The 20,822-nt window shown below is 37.2% G+C and overlaps 1 protein-coding gene across 1 annotated transcript; it reads right to left on the bottom strand.

Moving 5' to 3' along the window:
* Positions 1-8,720: 8,720 nt before the first annotated feature.
* On the bottom strand, positions 8,721-13,438 carry LOC129274859 (uncharacterized). The gene is made up of 3 exons (XM_064108890.1): positions 13,409-13,438; positions 11,860-12,243; positions 8,721-9,745 (listed from the first exon to the last, which is right to left on the bottom strand). The coding sequence occupies exons 1-3, from the start codon at positions 13,436-13,438 to the stop codon at positions 9,401-9,403; spliced, it is 759 nt and encodes a 252-aa protein (XP_063964960.1). The 3' UTR covers positions 8,721-9,400.
* Between the last annotated feature and the right edge of the window lie 7,384 nt (positions 13,439-20,822).

Consider the following 20,822-nt stretch of genomic DNA (forward strand, 5'->3'; position numbering starts at 1 on the left):
TCATTCTTCATCATAAAAATCAATAATGCGAGCGCAGAGCCCGAACTGAAAATAATATTTGAAATTCCGATATGAAAAGGGTCAATTTAAGCACTGTTTACAGCACTGTGTATATAGGGAAATTTGATAGCACTATATAAATAATGCGAGCGCGAAGCGGGAGCTGATATTTTATTATTTATTTGACCTAGGATCGAGACATTTTAGGCCTAAGGACATTTTGTCATCATATATGAATGATGACTATCTTCTATTTTTTTTCCTAAAACTTGTTGATATTTATTTCTGAAAAAGGGACAATTTAGTTATTATGAATTCATACAAATCTTATTTCATATTTATTAATCTGTTAAGCCTAATGAGTGTGTGAAATTTGTTGACAGTGCATGAGGCCTGAAAACTGGATATTTTAAGTATTTTTGTAATCATAAATAGGATTCATTGGTTGATATATTTTTAGCAAATAATGCGAGCGCAATTTGCGATCCGGAATTTTTTAATGGGGGGATTTAAGTAGTTTGTTATAGAATTAATATATAGGTATACATAACTCACCAATCAAAATGCGAGCGCGCAGCGCTAGCTCATAGGCCTTTATTATTTTTTTTTACAATCGAGACACCTGAAAAGGTATATTTAGATAATCTTATATTAAATATAAAAAGACAATAGGTAGGCCTACTTGGCAAATAGTGCGAGCGCACAAAATGTTGCAAATGTTGATTCAAACCATAAAACGGACATTTTCCAGAACACTTAAAAACATAAATTGGTAAATGAAACCAAAATAATGAAAGGTCAAAGTCCGAGCTGATTTTTTTTTTGTATATTGATATCAAAACTTGATATTTTAAACTACATATCAGCCTATTGAGCAAGATATGTATCTCATTGAACAGGCAATGCGAGCGCGATGCGCGAGCGAAACTTTAATATAGTGACATTAAATGTTTTTAAAAATTGTTTTCCAAGTCTTCTCCTGACCTTATTTTATTCACTCGTCTTCCTCCTTTTATGTTTTGTCTTCTTTTTTCTCCTTTCTTTCCCCGTTTTTCACAATTTATTTGCTCTGTCAATAGGGGGGGAGGTTGCCCTCGGGCCGCCTCAATCCGCCTATGTTAGTAGTTGTTATGATGAACACGATGCATATCTATTAAGAAATGAATGCGACCGCGAAGCGCTAGCTGAAAACTTTATAATGATGAAATGAAAAATACATTTTCAATTGTCAGGTTAGAATATCAAATATTTTCAGCTTGTGCTTCTCGTTCGCATAAAAAACTGTAAGGTCGGGATGCGTATATAACTAAACAATGTATTGATGCCAGCGCGAAGCGCGAGCTCAATTTTTTATATACTGACTTAAGAAGGACTAAGGTATAATTCCTATTCTAATTGCTTGTCCTTTTTCTCTTCCTTTTTTCTGTTTCTTACCCCTTTTTTTGCGCCACCATGGGGGGGGGGGCAAATCTTTGCCCCCTGGATCGGCCTATGTATGTTGAAAAACACTAACACTTACATGTAGGATTGAAGCAGAGGATGAATACCTCGTTAATCAAATATTGCGAGCGCGTAGCGCGAGCTGAATTTGATAATAACCCTTTTTTGTGACCCTGAACAGTGTATCTTTCTCGCTAAACAGACTTAAAACTCGAAAACATTGTTTTTTCTGTTATCGTAAAAACGGGATATTTTAATTCAGCCGCATTAATTTAAGTTTTTTGGGCAGGACATATATTTCACTATAAACAGGCAATACGAGCAATGTTGCACCCCCGGTCGAAAATGAATTTGCATGAAGCCCCCTATTAAAGTTCAAGGTCAATTTGGCGCCCTCGGTTGAACATAAACTTGGCGCCCCCATGTGAAATATAACTTTGTCCTCCCTCCCCCTCTCTGAAACATGTATTTGACGCATTATGGTCAAAATTCAAATTAGCGCTCCCCAAGTTCGAACATCAATTTGGTGCCCCGCTAGATCGAACATCAATTCAGCGCCCCGTAGTTCGAACGTCATTTTGGCGCCATCAAATCGACGTCCAGGTCAACATCTCCCTCTTCCGTTTCCCATCTCCTTTTCTTTCTTTTTTCTTTCTCTTATCCTCATTCCCCTTCCTTCCTTTCTCTTTCTTTCCCCCTCTTCTTTCCCCCCTTTTCTTCTCTTTCCCCCATCTTTTCTTTCCCCCTTTTCTTCTCTGTTTCTGTCTTTTCTTTCCCTCTTTTCCTCTCTCTCTTTTCTCGTTTTTTCCTCTCTTCCCCCTTACTCTCTCTTTTTTCTTCTCTTTTCCTCTCTTCTTCTCTCTCTCTCTCTCTTTTCTTACATTTCTTCCCATCTTCCTCTCTCTTTAAATATTATTCTCTTCCTCTTTTTTCTTCTTCTTTTCCCCCTTTTCCTTATTATGTTCTTTTCTTTCTTTTCCCTCTTCCACTTTTTTCTCTTTCCCCCTTTACTTCTCCCTTTTTCTTTTTCTTTCCTTTCCCTCTTTTTTCTCTTTTAATCTTTTTTTCTTCTCTCCCTCCCCTTCCTCCCTCTCTCTCTCTTTCTTCTCTACTTTTCCCCTCTGCCTCTCTCTCTCTTTTTTCTTATCTTTCTTCCCATCTTCCTCTCTATTTAAATATTCTTCTCTTCCTTCCTCTTTTTTTTTCTTCTTCTTTTTCCTCCTTTTCCTTTTTCCTTTCTTTTCTTCTCTTCCTTTACCCTCCTCTTTTTTTACTCTTCTTTCCCCTTTTCTTCTCCATTTTTTTCTTTGTCTTTCCTTTCCCCTTTTTCTTATCTTTTTTCTTCTCTTCCTTTCTCCTTCTTACTCTCTTTTCTATTCTCTTCTTTTCCCATCTTCCTCTTTTTTTTATTCTCTCCCTTTTCCCCTCTTCCCCCTCTTTTTTGAGCTGGGGGTGGGGGGGGGTGAGGCAGTTCCCCCTCGGCCCCCCATGGATCCGCACCTGATAGAACCCCATGGCTTCGTATCATTTGACCTTTGGACCTCTCGATGACATTTGATATATCTGATCATAATTTTACACACACTGCGGACTATCGGACCCGCGGTCTATCGGACCCGCGGACTATCGGACCCGCGGTCTATCGGACCCGCGGTCTAACGGACCCGCGGTGTATCGGACCCGCGGTCTATCGGGATGTCCCCTTCTAGTTTGGGGGTTAGCCTTTTTATTTGGCCCAACCGTCGTGCAGGTTCGAAGGTTCAGCCTTCCCCACTTTTGCCTCAGCCCCCAACTAAAAAAGGGTTCCGTCTCCCTGTTTTGACGAGCTCTCTTGACTTCTGACGTCATTAGCATTTTCTTAAATGGCTTTCTGGTTACGTAGGCGTAGCGCATAAAATTGTTATTTGCAAGAATATTCAGTCAAAAGATATCTTCTTTATTTGGCATACTTTAAAAAGATGGAATATATAAGTATGTACATAAATAAACCCCCCAAAAAGGAGGAATTATCACGACTATGTGCGTCACATGACAAGTGGGAAAACAACTGGATGAAAGTTAATTGGAGATCGAGACTTCCACGGAAGGCTATGTACGTTGATAATGATGTCGTCCATGCAGATGCATTTATAAACAAGTACCTCTGAGCTCATTATTTGGCTCACGGAAATAAAGAAAAGATTCATCGTTTTATTTTGGTTAGCCCAAATAATCAGGGTAAAAGAATATTTATAATTATTCAAATGTAACGCAAATGACATCGTGAAAATGATGTCGTCTAGAATCCCAATAACTTACTCGCGGAAATACCGAGGACAAATTAAGCGTGAGGCGAGATCAATTATCTGTTCACAATTCTCGTAGTCAGTTTTCCCTGAAGGTATGTATTTAAATCAAGAGGGTGTTTTAGGCGGGGGAAATAATTGCGATGTTTAATAATGTGATACTAAACGTGCTATTATTATCATTATTATTGCAGCTATAATATTTATCGTTTTTCACTTAGAGTGGGTTTCTTACGTGGGTGTGGGTGAGGGGGAAACGGAGGAAAGAAAGAAAGAGAGGGAGAAAGGGAGAGAGAGAGAGAGAGAGAAAGATGGAGGGGGGGGGGGGGTTAATAAAATTGACACTGAGAGGCAATCATTATGTAAGCCTAAACTCATGAGACCACACATTAAGTTCTCATTAGACGTTTCGCGTTAACGAGAGAAAATGTGCCAGTATTTGAAATTGCACCAATTATCCCAATAATTGCACCTTCCCACCTTTTTTCAACAGAATGATGAACAACCCCTTTCGACGCGGCTGACACGACTGACGCATCAGACGCAACGGCAATGGCATGAAGGAAGGGGTTGACGGTTTACCCGGGAAATCGATGCAACGCCCAATCCTGGCAGCGATTGAAAAATTTCATTTCATTTTAATTCATTCCATTTATTTCCATATCCAACAAACATTATAGTAATATAGTGTGCGCTGTAAAACAATGTAAGGCAATAAATTTAATTAAACAATGAGTTCATAATTACAATATAGGCAGGGCGTATGGATGGGATGACATTTAAAGTGATATCCTAGCGATTGAATTAAATTGAAATGAAAATTTCATTTCATTTCATTTCATTTCATTTTGATCTAATTTAATTTCATTCAATTCAATTACATTTCATTTCGTTCATTTCCATTTCCAACGATTACAATATAATGTTTGATTTTGTACATCTTGATATGGGCAATAATATAGCAAATATCTACGAACAAAAATTATTACAGTCAAGATTATAATACAAACAGGGGGCCGTTTCATAAAGCTGTTCGTAAGTTAAGAGCGACTTTAAGAACGACTGGTGATCCTTTCTTACGCGCTAAACCATCGCCAATGTATATACCATTTACCACAAAAAAGGATCACCAGTCGTTCTTAAAGTCGCCCTTAACTTGTGAACAGCTTTATGAAACACCCGCCTGGTTTGGAATGAAGGAGGCTGCTAAAAAAGCGGAGCTGGTATGATAGAGCCTCCAATTCAAAATTATCTTATAAATAGTATATATTTACTTTACCCTGTTCTCCGCATTGCTTGCTCTTTATTCATTACATTGTCCTTTTTAATGCAAATAGAGGATGCTATTTTATAGACAATTACACAAATAAAACAGGGGGCAGTAATAGGCTAGGACACTATATTTCATGTAACTGGATAGTTCATACATTGTTAATATTATGCTGTAAACGAAACCAATAAGAAACCATTATTAATATTGACCCTCTACATCGTACTTGACTTTGTACAATATACTTTTAATATTGAAATGTTTGGCGCCTAAACTACTGTGCTATCTTTAATTCATTAAAATTCAATTTTGAATTACTTACTTTATATTTTTAAGAGCAAGTGAAGAGAAATAGAGACCACGCTAAAAATGTTAAGTGAAATATATACAGAATTGGAGAGTGAGAAAGACTTGATAGGGATAAAGACTAGAGAGGGTATGAGAGAGAGAGAGGGAGAGGGAGAGAGAGAGAGAGGGGAGGGGGGGGGGGGTGTGATCGAGGTATGAAAATGAAACAGAATATAACCTATACAAACCTGAGAGGTGACTTAGCCTGACTAGACACATGAAGGTCCGGGGTTCGATTCCCGACCAGCATGACCAATGCAACTTGAGCGTTTCTATACTCTGCTGTAATAAATAATTATAATTTTGTTGGGTAAAAATGTGGTGCAATAACAAGCATTTTTTTAAAACTCAATTTCTATATACATAATCATAGGCCCATTTTTGTGAAATACATCTAATTACAGACACTAATTTATTAAGGCTCAAAATTTTCCCTTCCAGTTGGCTCTCAATAATACGGAAATACATTTGAAAATTTACAGTGATATCGATTAGATTTGATCTATTTCCACATTCCAATAACAAAAGTATATACAAGTGTAATAAATTTTTCTTAGCATCACATTACAATAAGAAAATGACATAATGAATAACATTTGCATACATAATCTGATTGAAATGTATTTATACCTGATAATCTTTTTTTAATTATTAAAACAAATAGCAGAAATATATATATATATATTTTGAAATGTAGGAGACCTCCATCCTATTTAAGCTTATAGAGCTTGAAATTGATAAAGGCCTCGAAAGGAAAGGGGAAGAAAAACCAGACAAACAGTGCAATAAAAGAGACTTATCTTTTATTGCACAAAATAATAGGAATGAAAAAGTAAATAGGGAAAGAAAAATTCAATTAAGAAAGTTAAAATCATGTTGATAAAAGTGAGAGTGCAAGTGTGCGAGAGTGCAGGTGCGGGGGGGGGGGGGGGGGATTGTTATATCGGTTGGTACGAAACACACAGAGATTTTAGGTATCATATTTTAATATCGATATCAAAATATCATACCTAGAATTGTTCGTTACTAGCAGGGTCGTTGTTGCATGACCTGGGGAGGGGGCAACTGCCCCATGATTCATTTTAGTGAGGAAAAGAGGAAAAATATAAGTAAACATGGTAGAGGAAATTGTTTTATTTTCAATTGGTCTACTGCCAATTCGTCCAATTCCTAACTCGTCAGCTATTTTGTTCTACCATCAGTTCGTCCACTATCCCCATGGTCTAACTGCCATTTCGTACACTTACCATTTCGTCTAATAACCAGTTGGTCCAATTAGCCATTCAATCTATATACCATTTGGTCTAATTGGACTAAGTGTTAATTGGGCGAACTGAACGAAAATGAAATAAATATTAGACCAACTGGTTATGGGACGGAATTGTTATAGACGAACTGGCGATTAGACGAAGTGATGATTGGACCAAATGGTTATCGGACTAAATGGTTGTTAGACGAAGTGTTGATGGACGGAATGGCTTTGGACTTAATGAAGGTAGACCATGTGAACGAGAAGGCAGTAGACGAATTGGCAATTTACCGAGGAAAAGAGAAGAGAGAAACAGTAATACCTCGGTCACATTTGCTCTACGGCAGCCGTACGGCGAGTCGAAAACAGCCGTTTATTCATATTTATTTAAACCATCTATGTGTAGCTGGTATAAAAAAATGTTAAAACGGCTGTTTTCGACTTGCCGTACGGCCGCAGTGAAGCAAATGTGACCGAAGTATTAGGAAACAAGATGACTTAATTGTGCAACTATATACATAACCTATATCGCATACATTCGTAATTCCGAAGCTTCGTTATTCCGAAGGTTCGGATATTTCGAAGGTTCGTTATTCCGAAGGTTCGTTAATCCGAAAAAGAAATGAGGTTCGTAATTCCGAAGGTTCGTTAGTCCGAAAACTAAATGATTAACTAACCTTATTTCGTTTTCGGACTAACGAACCTTCGGAACAACGAACCTTATTTCGTTTTCGGTTTAACGAACCTTCGGAATATCGAACCTTATTTCGTTTTCGGATTATCGAACCTTCGGAATAACGAACCTTCGGAATAACGCCACAAATGTTCGGATTAACGAACCCTTTTACGTTTTCGGATTAACGAACATCGAGGTATAGGCAATTTACGTGTTTCGGAATTACGAACCTTCGGAATAAAGAACCTTCGGAATTACGAACCTTCGGAATTACGAAGTGTAACCATATATATACCCACATACATGTTCAATATTCTAAAATAAAATCACATTCGGGTCCTCCCCCCTACCCCATGACGTAATCTGAAGCCGGCATCTGCTTTCTAGTACAGCGTAGACATTGATATATAATTATTGGTAGATATTTCACTCTACCTTGTTCACAATATAATTTTAAATATTATTGTACACACAATTTCTAAAAAAAACAAACAAACAAAGAACAAATTTAGTAAGCATACCTTGTGGTGATTATCGACTCGGTTATTAGATCTCATTATCAAGTGGTTTTACAATGCCAATGTGTAAGTCTATGATATTAACAATTAATATCCACAGTGAAAAATAAACATTAGACTAAATATTGACATTCACGATTGCCAAAATTATGATAAGTTAATACAAATATTGTAATAATTTAACAGCACACAATTTCATTATGAAGCTGATTTGACAATAGTATTAACGATATAATATATTTTTTATTTTACAAAAATAAATACTTTGACGGATTTGAATAAAGGGCCAAAAATTTATGGCACACGTAGCTTTGTTATATTATCATGGGTCTTTTAATGAATCGGACATAATCCTTGTTAATTTTTTTTCCACTTTTCAAGCAAGGGATTGATGACGACGACGATGATGATTAACAAAAAAAAAAAAGAAAAAAAAAAGATACGGATATTAAATGTGTATTTCTCATCAGTAAACATTCTAGTTATAAAAAACCCAAATTATGTTCAATGATATAATCTAGTTTATAACCTTTCCTCCCGCTGAATTACACATTGCAATATTCGAACATAGAGAAACAAAATCTCTTTTGTGATATTAAATCAGGAACAAAATCGCTCTAATTTCACAAGTACCCTATAACTTTTATACTCGTTTCGGACGGTGAATTATTTTCGGTAGATTTTCCCAGAGGAGGAGGGCGGGGTCACTCTCCACATGGCCTGCTACGCACCCGCGTCCAGAAAAAGCGTCGAAAATGGTCCCGTTTCAGGCACTCAGGCGTCGTCTTTGGCAAAAAGGGTACAGGTTGCATTTCAGCACCATTCGCTGGTAAATCGCCTATTAGCAGTCGCGTACCTAGGATTTTCCAAAGAGGGGGGGGGGGGGGGCAAATTCGTCCGCCAAAAAGATTGACAAGCAAAAAAAAAAGGTCTTCAACTGCAAGTAAAGAAAGGACATTTCGCACCAGAAAAAAAATTGACAAGCAAAAAAAAAAGGGTCTTCAACTTCAAAGGAGGGGGCCACTTGTGGCTCATCAGGGATCAGTTTTGACTCGTCAGGGGGGGGGGGCAGGGATACGTCCTTTGCATGAGTTGTGACTCGTCAGGGGGGCAGTCTGCCCCCTGCCCCCCCTTAGGTACGCTAGTGCCTATTAGGGTAGCCTTTTCTCTCTCTTCACGCCATTTAGGGCTGCTAATTTGGTTATAAAGATTACGCCTTTTGGGGGTGCAACTTTTATTTGGGCAAATTTGAGGAGACCTGGGAGCAGACCTAAGCCATAAACACCATGAAGGAAAATAATCCTTGCACACGCCGGCCAGCACAGCAGCTAGACTCTTACACCTGGCTCTATACTAGGCAGCACACGTTACCTATACCACACGCCCACAGGTATCAAATTAATTGATTTCGATGTTTACGCCACTTAGGGTATCAAATTAGGGGATTTCCCTGTTCACGCCACTTGGGATGGCTTTTCTCATGGGTTACGCCATTTAGGGTTGCAAATTTAGTTAATGTAGTTGAGCCATTTAGGGTGCATTTCTGAGGTTGTCGGACACGGGTGGGTAGCAGTCCATGTGGAGAGTGACCCCCCCGGGGGGGGGGGGGGTGGTTCAGGCATCTGATTCCATCGGCATATTGACAACCTTGGTCGTATCAGAAACACTGAACACCTTGGATGAACCCGACGTCGAGCTATCTTCAACTTTCCCGCGTAGTCGACGGACACGACGAGCGAGCGCGCTTCGGCACACTAGCTTGCGAAGCACGTTGCGGAACTCGTCCAGTCGCCACCAGTAGATGACCGGGTCGATGACGAAGTTGAGGGCGACGAGGATGTTGCTGACGGCGTCGATGTTATCGTAGTAAATGGCGTAGATCTGGAGGATATCGTGGAAGCAGTGCACGATCCAGCAGATGCAACTGGTCAAAGTAATGACAGCGAACGTGGCCAGAACCTGTAGTGAAAAAATACAGAAATACGGTATCATTTTAACTGAATGGAAATGAATGAAAAATATGTATCAATAATAATTTTGTATAAAATACAAATCGTAGCAAGTCATTGCAAAGGAATGCAAACATAAAAGGCCCAAGGCATATTGCTTTTTTTGTTGATTTTATGTGTGTTTTTATGCCTTTTTGTAAAACATTTGTCAATTCAGCCTCACAAGCTGCGATCATTTGTTTTAATAAATCTTGAATCTTGAAATCTTGAAAATATCTGAATAAACACAGCAAGCACGACATACGCAGGCCTAATGAACATAATTGAACTGAAGAAAACCTCTGGAATAATTTGCCATTAAATTTAAGAATTATACCATCACTAGAGACCTTCAAATCTAAACTGAAGTCTTATCTTTTTTAACAGTATTAGTTATTGGCACTTTGACACTCATCCAAACTTTCTTATTCTTTCTTTTCTTGTGCGCCTCGGAATAGAATATTTCTAGATAGATGGTGCTATATCAATGCCTATTGTTATTATTATTATTATAATAATGAGCAAGGGTACACGATTTATGGAGAGTGACCGCGGAAAGCGACAAATACTTCAACATCCAGTCCATCGACATAAAATCGCACGGCGTTTGTAATTTCCATGCATGACCTAGGCAATTCGAAGTGTCGCTTTAAAATATCCTCTTAAAAAAAGATAAAATGTTATATTAATATTGTAGATAATATAGATCCTCGAGAATGACATTCCTGAAATTTCGACATTTCTGCTTTTGGAGTTCTATCCGATAAGGGGAGAAAAGTCGTGTGTATTAAAGTACCTCACCGTGAGTTTTACTTTAATAGTTTTTTTTCATATAAACTGATCTTTGTCCGATAATTTAATGTTAAATTCAATTAAACATACTGATAAAAAGGAGACCTAACCTTCCAAATGGATAAAATGTACGAATAGAAAACTACAAGTGCTTATCAGCACAAAGAGATCCGCTCTGCCTCTCTCAGTAGATCCAGCAAGCAAACCGATTGTAGCGCATGTTATAATCAAATATCTATCGCTTTATTGTTGAAAGCTTTCAATGAGAAAATGCAAGTAGGTTTAATATGCGCTTAACAATAAGCATAACAAGAAAATATCTATTTTAGAAGAGACATGTAAAAGAAATTTGATAAAAGAGGATCACGGATCAATTTCATAGATGCCTTTCATTTTAAAATCTTCTCATCCCCGATCAAAATAGAAATTAACAATTAAGCAACGAAATATTGAAGACAAAATCTTCTCCGTCAGTTGATGCATTCATGGCTTTTATCAAGAACAATTTCTCCTTGAGAGATTATGGGCAACAAAATATATACCTATATAGCTGCGGTCATTCGACACCAGTAATAACTTGCCATATGTCCCAAATATCTACATTATGCAAAAAAGAAAAAAACTTAAGGTTTGTTAAAAAAAGATAGAACTCGAAAAAATAGTCAGCTTGAGAAAAAAGAGATATGAATTACGTCAACATTGTACTTTCGCTATCTAATCTTTATCAAATCGTGTAAGAGACCAACCAATGGTTAGCACTTTTGAACTTTCTGTCCTATATCAAATTAAATAAAAAAGCTACAGGCTACAGCTTTTTTATTTAATTTGATATAGGACAGAAAGTTCAAAAGTGAACAACAACACAAAATTTTCTATTCATCCCCCTCAAAATATGATCAGTATTTCAGAGAAAGTAAATTCAGAATGGTAATTTCTACTTTTTGGCGAAAGAAAAACAAAATGATTTACAAAAACTTTTTACTTTCATTTCTCATTCTTTTTTTTTCCTCCTTCCTCATTTAGATTTTTCTTTTGGGCGGGGGGGGGGGGGGGCACTGATAAAAACGACCCCTCTGCAGCATTGCGGTTCCAGGTAATGGCGGGAGTAAAAATGACAGGGGTAAAGCGACGGAGGTAAAAATGGCAGAGGCAGAAATGGCAGAGGTAAAACTGGGGGGGGGGGGCAAAAATGGGAGAGAGGCACAAACGGCAGAGGTATAAATGGCAGAGGGAAAAATGGAAGAGGTGAAAATGGGAGAGGAAATTGGCAGGGGTCTGTCTTTGACTATATACCTTTCGATTTTCTTTGAGGCGACTCTTGATTTGGTCAATGCCTCCCGCATCCCTGCCCGCTCCCGAGATATCCTTGTAGGTCATGACGTAACAAAAGGCCGTGATCGCCAGACTGGTGAACATGATGATGGGGTTGATGAGGAGGAGGAACATGCTGTAGACGCCCGAGCAGTATTTCAGCACCAGCATCGGCACGGCCAGCAGGACCCACATCAGTACGCTACCGACGATGCAGCGGGGCGCGGTGATCAGGTTACGACTTCCGAAGGGGTCGAAGGCGATGGCGATGAAGCGGTAGCAAGCGACGGCCAGGACACTTAGGACGGAGACGAGGATGGCGCAGTGAAAGATGACCTTTAACCCCGTCTTCACCTCGTATGATGCCTGTGCATGTATGAGAAGAGAAATAGATGGTGACTGATGGTGGTATGCATCCACATGATTCAGGCAACGGTGATAAAATGCGATCGATTCACTAGCATATCAGATCGTACAGCTGAGTACGACAGTCACACTGGCTTCATTTAATCGTACGAGTAATCGCATTGCCTCACGTCGACTCTCACGACTATGCAGTCGGTCGTGAAACTATTGAGATTGGTGAGAAACCACCCGTAATAACTCGTGGAACACTCCCATGTGAACGCAATGCCACTCGCACGAGCATTTTAAGAGTAAATGCGACTTACTGATCGCTTCTGTCGTACGACAGCCTGTCGTGCGACCAATAGATCGTAAGTGGTTCCAGACCAATTGTGAAAGGTGTTTTAGATTGCTTGGGAGGTAGAAGGGAGTGGTTGATAAGACAGAGTCTGGCCCTCAAAATGTTTTCCTCATTACGCCGCTGATCAGCAAGGTTGTGTCATTTAATACCTAGTTCCCACAGTCACGATGTGCGCCACGATTGAAACAGTGGTCTTAATCGTGGAGTAATCGTAGCGATCGTATTAGATTACTCGTGGCAATCGTGTGCATCGTAAGTTTTTTTAATGGTTGACATTTTTTCGCGATCATTTACGACGAAAGGCCAATTGGGACGTTCGTAAAAGATCGCAGGACTTTGGGTACGAGGTATAAAGACCACCGCACACATTACGATTGCTCTGCGACCCAATATCGGAATAAAACGAAGTAGAATTTGATGCTAATATCGAAACATGGAATATCTTACTGTGTAATGATCTAAATCATCGAACGAATACCTATTTTCAAATCAGTGACTATGCTATCACCCTCATTAGAATAAGAACAAATTTAATATCTAGTCGTAATGACGCAATTTCAATTGTACGATTGGCTACGATTTGGAACTAATATGGCCTTTACTCCAAAATATAGACTTGCAATCGTCCAAAAATGGTTATATTAGTGTTATTTCGGTTAATTTAAACCTCAAATAAAAAGATACTTTTCATTTACATTTTCGGAAAATGAGAAAAAAGCGATTTGTTAAAGAAACGCGCATGCGGAATCTTATTCAGAAGACTCAAGTCATGAATATTCATATCATGTACACTTGGGGTCCGGAACGCGAAATTATTTTTCCCACCGAGTTCTGGACCAACATATGAATATTCATGACTTGCGTCTTCGGATTAAGAGTACGCATGCGCGTGGACTTTGCCTCGACCAGTGCCGGTCGTAAGCATTCACGTTGCTCAGAATGAATTAGCATCGTCAAATTACCGGTACCCTTACATATAGTTACATAGGTCTTATATGCTTAGATCTATATATATATATATATATATATCCAATTCTTAAACACTTATCAAACTAGCTGCCATTAATGGCAAGACATGTGCTAGGCTAAGGCTCGCTTAGGCTAGCGCATTAACTTTACCTCAAATCTGGACCTGTCTAATGCCTAGTACTAATCAGTGTTGTAGTGCCTTGATGCTCGGCCTTGGCCTTAAGGCCTACTTTTTCAAAGCCTTGGCCTTGAACATTCAAGCCTTGACCTTGAGAGTTCCTTGGCCTTGAGGATTTTGAGCCTTGAAATTTCAAGGCATTTTCAAAGCATTTTCAAGGACTTTTCAAGGCATTTTGTATTTTGTACTTTCATTTGTTTTAAATAGGATATTATAAATATTTCAATTGTTTTTTATATTTAATGACACCAATGGTCAATACTACCGGTCACCAGTAACATTAGCAGCAGCAGTAGTAAGTGTACTAGCAGTGTCATCAATTGTAATTGTCACCATTATCAAGAATTTTCAAACAAAGAATACATCAGTTATGAAAAATAGCATTATGTATTGGTAATGTGTTGTAATCATGACTAATGATGATAATGACAGTAAATAATAATTATCATGATCAAGATAATAGTGCTTTGATGACAAGAATAAATTTGACATCTGACTGTAATGTTGACAACAATTTTCATACTTTAAACATAGCTAACTCTAAAGAACGATAACAAGGTTGATTTCTATTCCATTAGGATTTTCCTTGTATTATTTTCTTTGGCCAACAAGAATGTTTTAAGTCTTAATGATATTCTGAAAAGATTTAGACACAGTCTTCAATTTTGTCATATCCAAATGGGTTATGTCAATGGCATGGTGAGCCAGAAACTTTGAGGGGCCAAACATGGCATATAGAGCAAAATGTCTGTCAAAAAAAGAAGAAAGCGATTGAAGCGAGCGAGTGAAACAAATGTGTTCCCCTCTTTCTATAGGAAAAGCTAATTTTGCGATAGATTGTTTAAAAAATAATATCACATTTACTCTATCTTTTCCTTTCCCTCCCCCTTGTCTAAGTTTATTCTTGGGGTTGAACTTCTTCTCTCTATCTCTTTTCTAAATTGTATATTTGTTTTGGGTCAGATTGACAAAACAAAGGGGAAAAAAATGTTTACTTCATTTTAATCATATATCGTTCAACAGTGAATTTCATTTCTCTACAGTTTCAAGGAAATAAACAACGTATTTGTTTTTGTGTCAATATGGTTTCAAGAAATAATAATTTAATAAAAAAATAATAGTTGAATAATTATTAATATTATCAATAAGTATTAATAATTAATGATTGATTAACTGTTTAAAGAAATAATTAAGATTTACCCTCTCCCAACTAAGGGTATGGGGTGCGCCCTGTTTATTTTATATCCTTTTGAATATAACTTTATTTTGTTAGTATTCTTTATTCTGATTTTTTTTTAAAGGTAAAATAAGTGTAGAAGATACAAAAAATGAGAATTGAAATTTAAAAGTGGTCGTAAGCAGAAAAAGATATGAAAACTGACAAGAGTCCTAAAATGACTCATTTTCAGTTTAAGCATTTGAAAATTTTAGCTTGCGCTTTGTGCTCTTTTGCCCACCCCCCCCTCCCAAAAAAAATTCCCTGTAGGATTTTTTTTTTCAAAATGAAATATGCCCTTTTTATAAAAGAAATATACCTTCTTTAATAATAAAACATAATACATTTTAGGTTCGAAAATCACAGATGTTGAATCGTGCTTGCATCAATTATTGTTAGTACTAATCCTGCTAATGGTTACAAAAATGTATAGAATGTTACTTTATGTTTGGAATATCACAAATTTTTGGTTCGCTTTCTGCACTCGCATCAATTATTGTACTCGTTCTCTTCCCGTTCACAAAAAAAATGCTTAGAATGTCCAGTTTTCAGGTTGGAATATCACACATTTTTGAGCTCGCGCTTTGCGCTCGCATTATTTTTATTGGTGAGTTATGTATCCTATTTAAAATGCAGTAATTAACTGCTTCCTTTAGTGGTCAGTATATAAAAAAAAATTAGCGGGCGTAAAGTTATTTTTTAGTTAGATACAAATCTTTTTCATGATTACAAAACCAGCTCAGAATATTTAATTTCCATGTCTTATTACACGACATGTCAAGAAGCTTGAGCTGGTGGTTCGCGCTGGCAACATTGCGCAAGGATGCCCTTTTAACAATGATAAGCCCCATAATTGACCATAAATCAAGTTTTACAACTTCAGAATTGATTCTTTTTTTCAAAACCGCTTGCTCGCTATGCTTTGTCGCTGAGAAGTAAAACCTAAATCAAAATATCTATCTAATAATTAAAAATCACTTTAGAAAGCCTTTGCTCAACTTAATTTCTACAAAACACACAATTACTTCACGCAGTTCATGATCTCATTTTGAAAATACATGTATCTGTTCGCACAAAAAACTCATTTTGATAAATGAGTGCTTTTTTGGCGTTGACCCCCCCCCCCACAATAATAATTTTCTGCTGCCCCTGTCCCAGGGAGTGGAGAAAAACATACGTTGACAATGCCAGGATCAGATGACCGTGGTAATGATAATTATTGCAATGTAAATCGCCTAGAAAATTATGGATTATGTTTATACAGGTAACTATATCATTATTTCAATATGTCTCTATCATGAAATTATTTTTGTTTTAAATGTACAAAGGTTAATTTTTTTTCTCGCTCAGTCCCCTCGCTCACATACATTTTACCATGTGTGATGTCTGCCGCCTAAGTATTGTTAGTTCATTGTTCTGTATATCGTAAGATTGAAATGCCTTGGCCTTGAGGTTTTCAGGCCTTGGCCTTGGGTTTCCATGCCTTGGCCTTTGGTATTGAAGCCTTGGCCATGGAGGTTTGAGCCTTGACTACAACACTGAATAGCCGACTAATGCCATGGTTAACTTCGAACTGGTTAATTCCGAACTTTACGTTTAATTAGGTTTAGACAAATGTTAGCTTATTTGCCATGGTTTGTCTAGTCCGTAAACAGAACCAGTCCTAGATCTAAAAAAAATTATCTTAGTTAGAGTCTAGTCTCTAGATCTAGACTTTGATCTACGCTGTATAAGCAGAATGCCCCTCTGACGAGTCACAACTGATTCAGGGGACGTGCCCCCCCTTTGAGAAGCCAAATTAATAATTTTTTTTTTTTTGGGGGGGGGGTTTGTCACATTTTTTCGCGGACGAAATATCCTCCAAAAATTTGCCCCCCTTTTGGAAAATCCTAGATACGTCAGTGCATCAGTGGCGTAGCTACGGGGGGGGGGGGGGGCACGTGCCCCCCCCCGAAAAAAAATTGGCAGAGCAAAAAAAGGGGAGAAAGAAGAATAAAGACAGAAGAAAAAAAGAAGAGGAAAAAGGGGAGGAAGGCGAGTGAATGAATCAATGTGAGGGGAAGACTTGAAAAAACTGAAAAATTCATGTTACTCTATAAAATTGTTGCTTGCGCTTCGCGCCACAATTGCCTGTTCGATGAGATTCATATCTTGCTCAATAGGCTGATATGGAGCAAGTTTTGAAGTCAATATACACAACATATTTTAGCTCGGACTTCGTTCGAGCTTTCATTGTTTTTTTTTTTTCATTTACAAATTTAAGTGCTCTGTAAAATGTCCGTTTTATGGTCTACACATCAGCATTTTAAGCACACGCTGCGTGGTCACATTGTTTGATTTGCCAAGTTCATAATATCTACGTGTATTCCATAATGTTCCATTAAACAAATGTATTCAGAATGCCCAGAATGCCCGGTGCCCCCCCTTGAAAAAGCAAGGACCCCCAGTGCCCCCCCTTCAGGAAAAAATCCTAGCTACGCCACTGCAGTGCATGGAACGTATTCTAACGTCAGGCACAAACTAACGTCAGTGATCTTGATCCCCGTCTTCACCCCAAATTAAGGATTTCTTAGCTGAAAAAAATTTTACATGCAAAAAAAGATCTTCACGTTCAAAAGAGGGGACATAAATCTATTTTTGTTGCATTTTGACATTACAAATTATTGATTTGGCTTCTCAAAGTGGGGGGGGGGGGGCACGTCCCCTGGATCAGTTGTAAATCGTCAGGGGGCAGTCTGCCCCCCCCCCTTGGTACACTAGTTGTTCCATGCTGATACATCGTAGATCAGAGTCTAGATCTAGAGCTAAGATATTTTTTTTTAGATCTAGGACTGGTTCTGTATACGGACTAGACATAATATATTAAACCATGGTAAATAAAATCAAACGTAAAGTTCGGAATTTTCCGGTTCGAAGTTAACCATGGCATTAGTCGGCTATTACTATTAGTATTAGGCATTAGACATGTCCATATTTGAGGTAAAGTTAATGCGCTAGCCTAAGCTAGCCCTAGCTTAGCACATGTCTTGCCATTAATGGCAGCTAGTTTGATAAGTGTTTAAGAATTGGATATATATATATATATATATATACATATATAGATCTAAGCCTATAAGGCCTATGTAACTATGTAAGGGTACCGGTAATTTGACGATGCTAATTCATTCTGAGCAACGTGAATGCTTACGACCGGCACTGGTCGAGGCAAAGTCCACGCGCATGCGTACTCTTAATCCGAAGACGCAAGTCATAAATATTCATATGTTGGTCCAGAACTCGGTGGGAAAAATAATTTCGCGTCCGGAACTGCGGTTGGAAATATGATTTCGCTCTCCGTATGGCCAATCCATCGTTATTTTGTTATGTATACATTTTTTATGCTTTATAATTTGTAAATGAATACTACTGCAAACATGGTAATTTGTATGTTTGTGCCCAAGACGTTATTTCCGTAAGGTAATAGTAACAATGATAATGATATAATGATGATGGTACTACTACTATTACTACTACTAAATAATGATAATAATAATATTAATCATTATAAATACAATAATGATAACAATAAAAACAACAATAATAATAATAATAATAATGATAATGATAATGATACTAATAATACACTGTATAAACGCTGTTTATAATTTTAAGCATGTTGTTTAAGCCCGTCACTCCACTGCTCTAACAAGTAATGTTTAAACTTTTTGAACAACTGTTTAAACTATTTAAACAAGTTGTTTATAAAGTTACTTTAAACAATTACAAAAAAGTTTAAACAACTTGTTGTTAGAGTGACAGGCTTAAACAACGTGCTATCTTTTTACTGTGTGATAATAATTGTAATAATAGAACTGTTTTACTGTATACAGCGCATTATACTGTACCTTTCAAAAGGTCTCACTGCACACAAAGAAGAAAAGATGAGGGAAGACTACAAGTAATGCTATAACAATAAGTATACATTCAAATTAAGAATAATGAAAGACTACATCAGACATGCTGCATACAAGTTAGTTTTCAACTGCTTTTCAAATATTTCTGAAGAGGATTCAGATCTGAGAATAATGAGGGAGATCATTCTATTCTATTGCTACTGCAGATGTATAAATGAACGATCATCTGCCCTTTTTCGGCTTACTAGACAAAACAATCGAAACTCGAAAGACATCTACTCTTGAACGTAATCCAGGCGAGTTAGGTCTTCGTCCTTTATTCCTTTTGTGATTTCCTTTGTTATAAAACGATAATCGCATACAAAATAAAACAAATACGATTCAAAGACATACTTGCAGCGAACAGTAATAGGATTATTTAATATTGGTTTTATTCCTATAACTTCAGATCTACTGCAGATGACAGGAATTAAGCCGGATAATCTATCGTATTGTTTATTCGTGCACGTACTGCGGGCTAATTTATTGATTCCTGTGTGAATGGGGGTTGGTCTCCCCAACTTATCAGGCCTACCGAAGGGCTCATTTAAACTAGTGAAATTAATGTTTTTCTTTTGAACACTCATCTCTGCTTATGTAGTTCAAAATACAACGTGAATGCGAATACAACATGAATACGAATACTCTGGGTACTTGTATGTTGAAGCCCCAGCCCAAGATAAAGCGATAATGGAATGAAGAGGATTGTGGTGATAATTATAATTTTGATGACGATGATGATTTTCATTATTACTATCATCATTATTATGGTGATAATGATGATGGTGGTTATGATAATAATGATGACGATAGGCCTATCAATGTTGATTACAATGACGTCGACGTCGACCGCGCGCTTCTGATTGATCTGATATCAAGTTAGATTGATTTTCTGTGTTGTGATTGATTGCATCTTGTTTTTAGAACGGTGCCCTTGGACAAATAACTCAACCAAGCAGTCATAACTTATATATGTATAATGCATATTTTTATGGAAAAAACAATTACCGCTTCTTCCTGAACATGGATAACTATACGAATAACAACTATTTGTTAACTGAAAGCGTACAGTTCACTTTACTATCAAATCATCACCATCTGTATATATGTCGATGTTATTATTTCATAACTTAATGTCAAAACTAGTATATAATAATGATCACAATTTTCATAAATTCATTGTACAATGAGCAGATGGGCAGTAGAGAAAGCGGAAATAAATTCATTTTATTGAATAAAAGAATAGAATCCGGAGAACTATTTTGGTTATAAAGAGAAGAGTTATCATCATTACGAGGAAACGAAACGCAGGCAAGCTTTCTTCCATCAAACGCAATATCAAGTTTTGTTTACCGCCATCAATTATCGAATCGCAAATTTCACATACATATTCCCTTTTCACCTTGTTAAGATCAAATTCCTGTCATGAAAAGAGAATGCCTTTATCACACAATAATGGCGGTCGTGAAATTATCACTTATTTACCTTATTGAGCAACGTTTCCTTTCCTAATTAGATGAAAACGAGCGGAGTTCTCGTACTTCGCGCACTCCATTTGCTGTAATGAATCAATAATTGGATCAGGGGACCTATATTTAAGACAAAACTCAACGCACGACAGGTTGCCATTGTCAACTAACCATTATGACGATTTTCAATTTTCAATAAAATTTGTAAAACAATAATTATTACAGTTTTCTTTTCTGTAATTTTGCCGTCTTTCACCTTAGAAGTTGTTAATTAGAGAGCGCTTGTTCGCCAAGTGAAGTTATCTTTTTCACAATTTTTAGGATATTTTGTTTCAAGTTATATGACGATTCAAATTGTCCTTGATATAGTACACCTTTATCATTTTATGTCATAATAAGTTCTTTCTCTCTTCTCTTTTTTTATTTTTTTTCCGGGTAATCCTTTTCATAGTGTTTCACTATATCTACAACATTT

The sequence above is a fragment of the Lytechinus pictus genome, chromosome 13 (assembly GCF_037042905.1).
Source record: "Lytechinus pictus isolate F3 Inbred chromosome 13, Lp3.0, whole genome shotgun sequence".
Classification (NCBI taxonomy): Eukaryota; Metazoa; Echinodermata; class Echinoidea; order Temnopleuroida; family Toxopneustidae; genus Lytechinus; species Lytechinus pictus.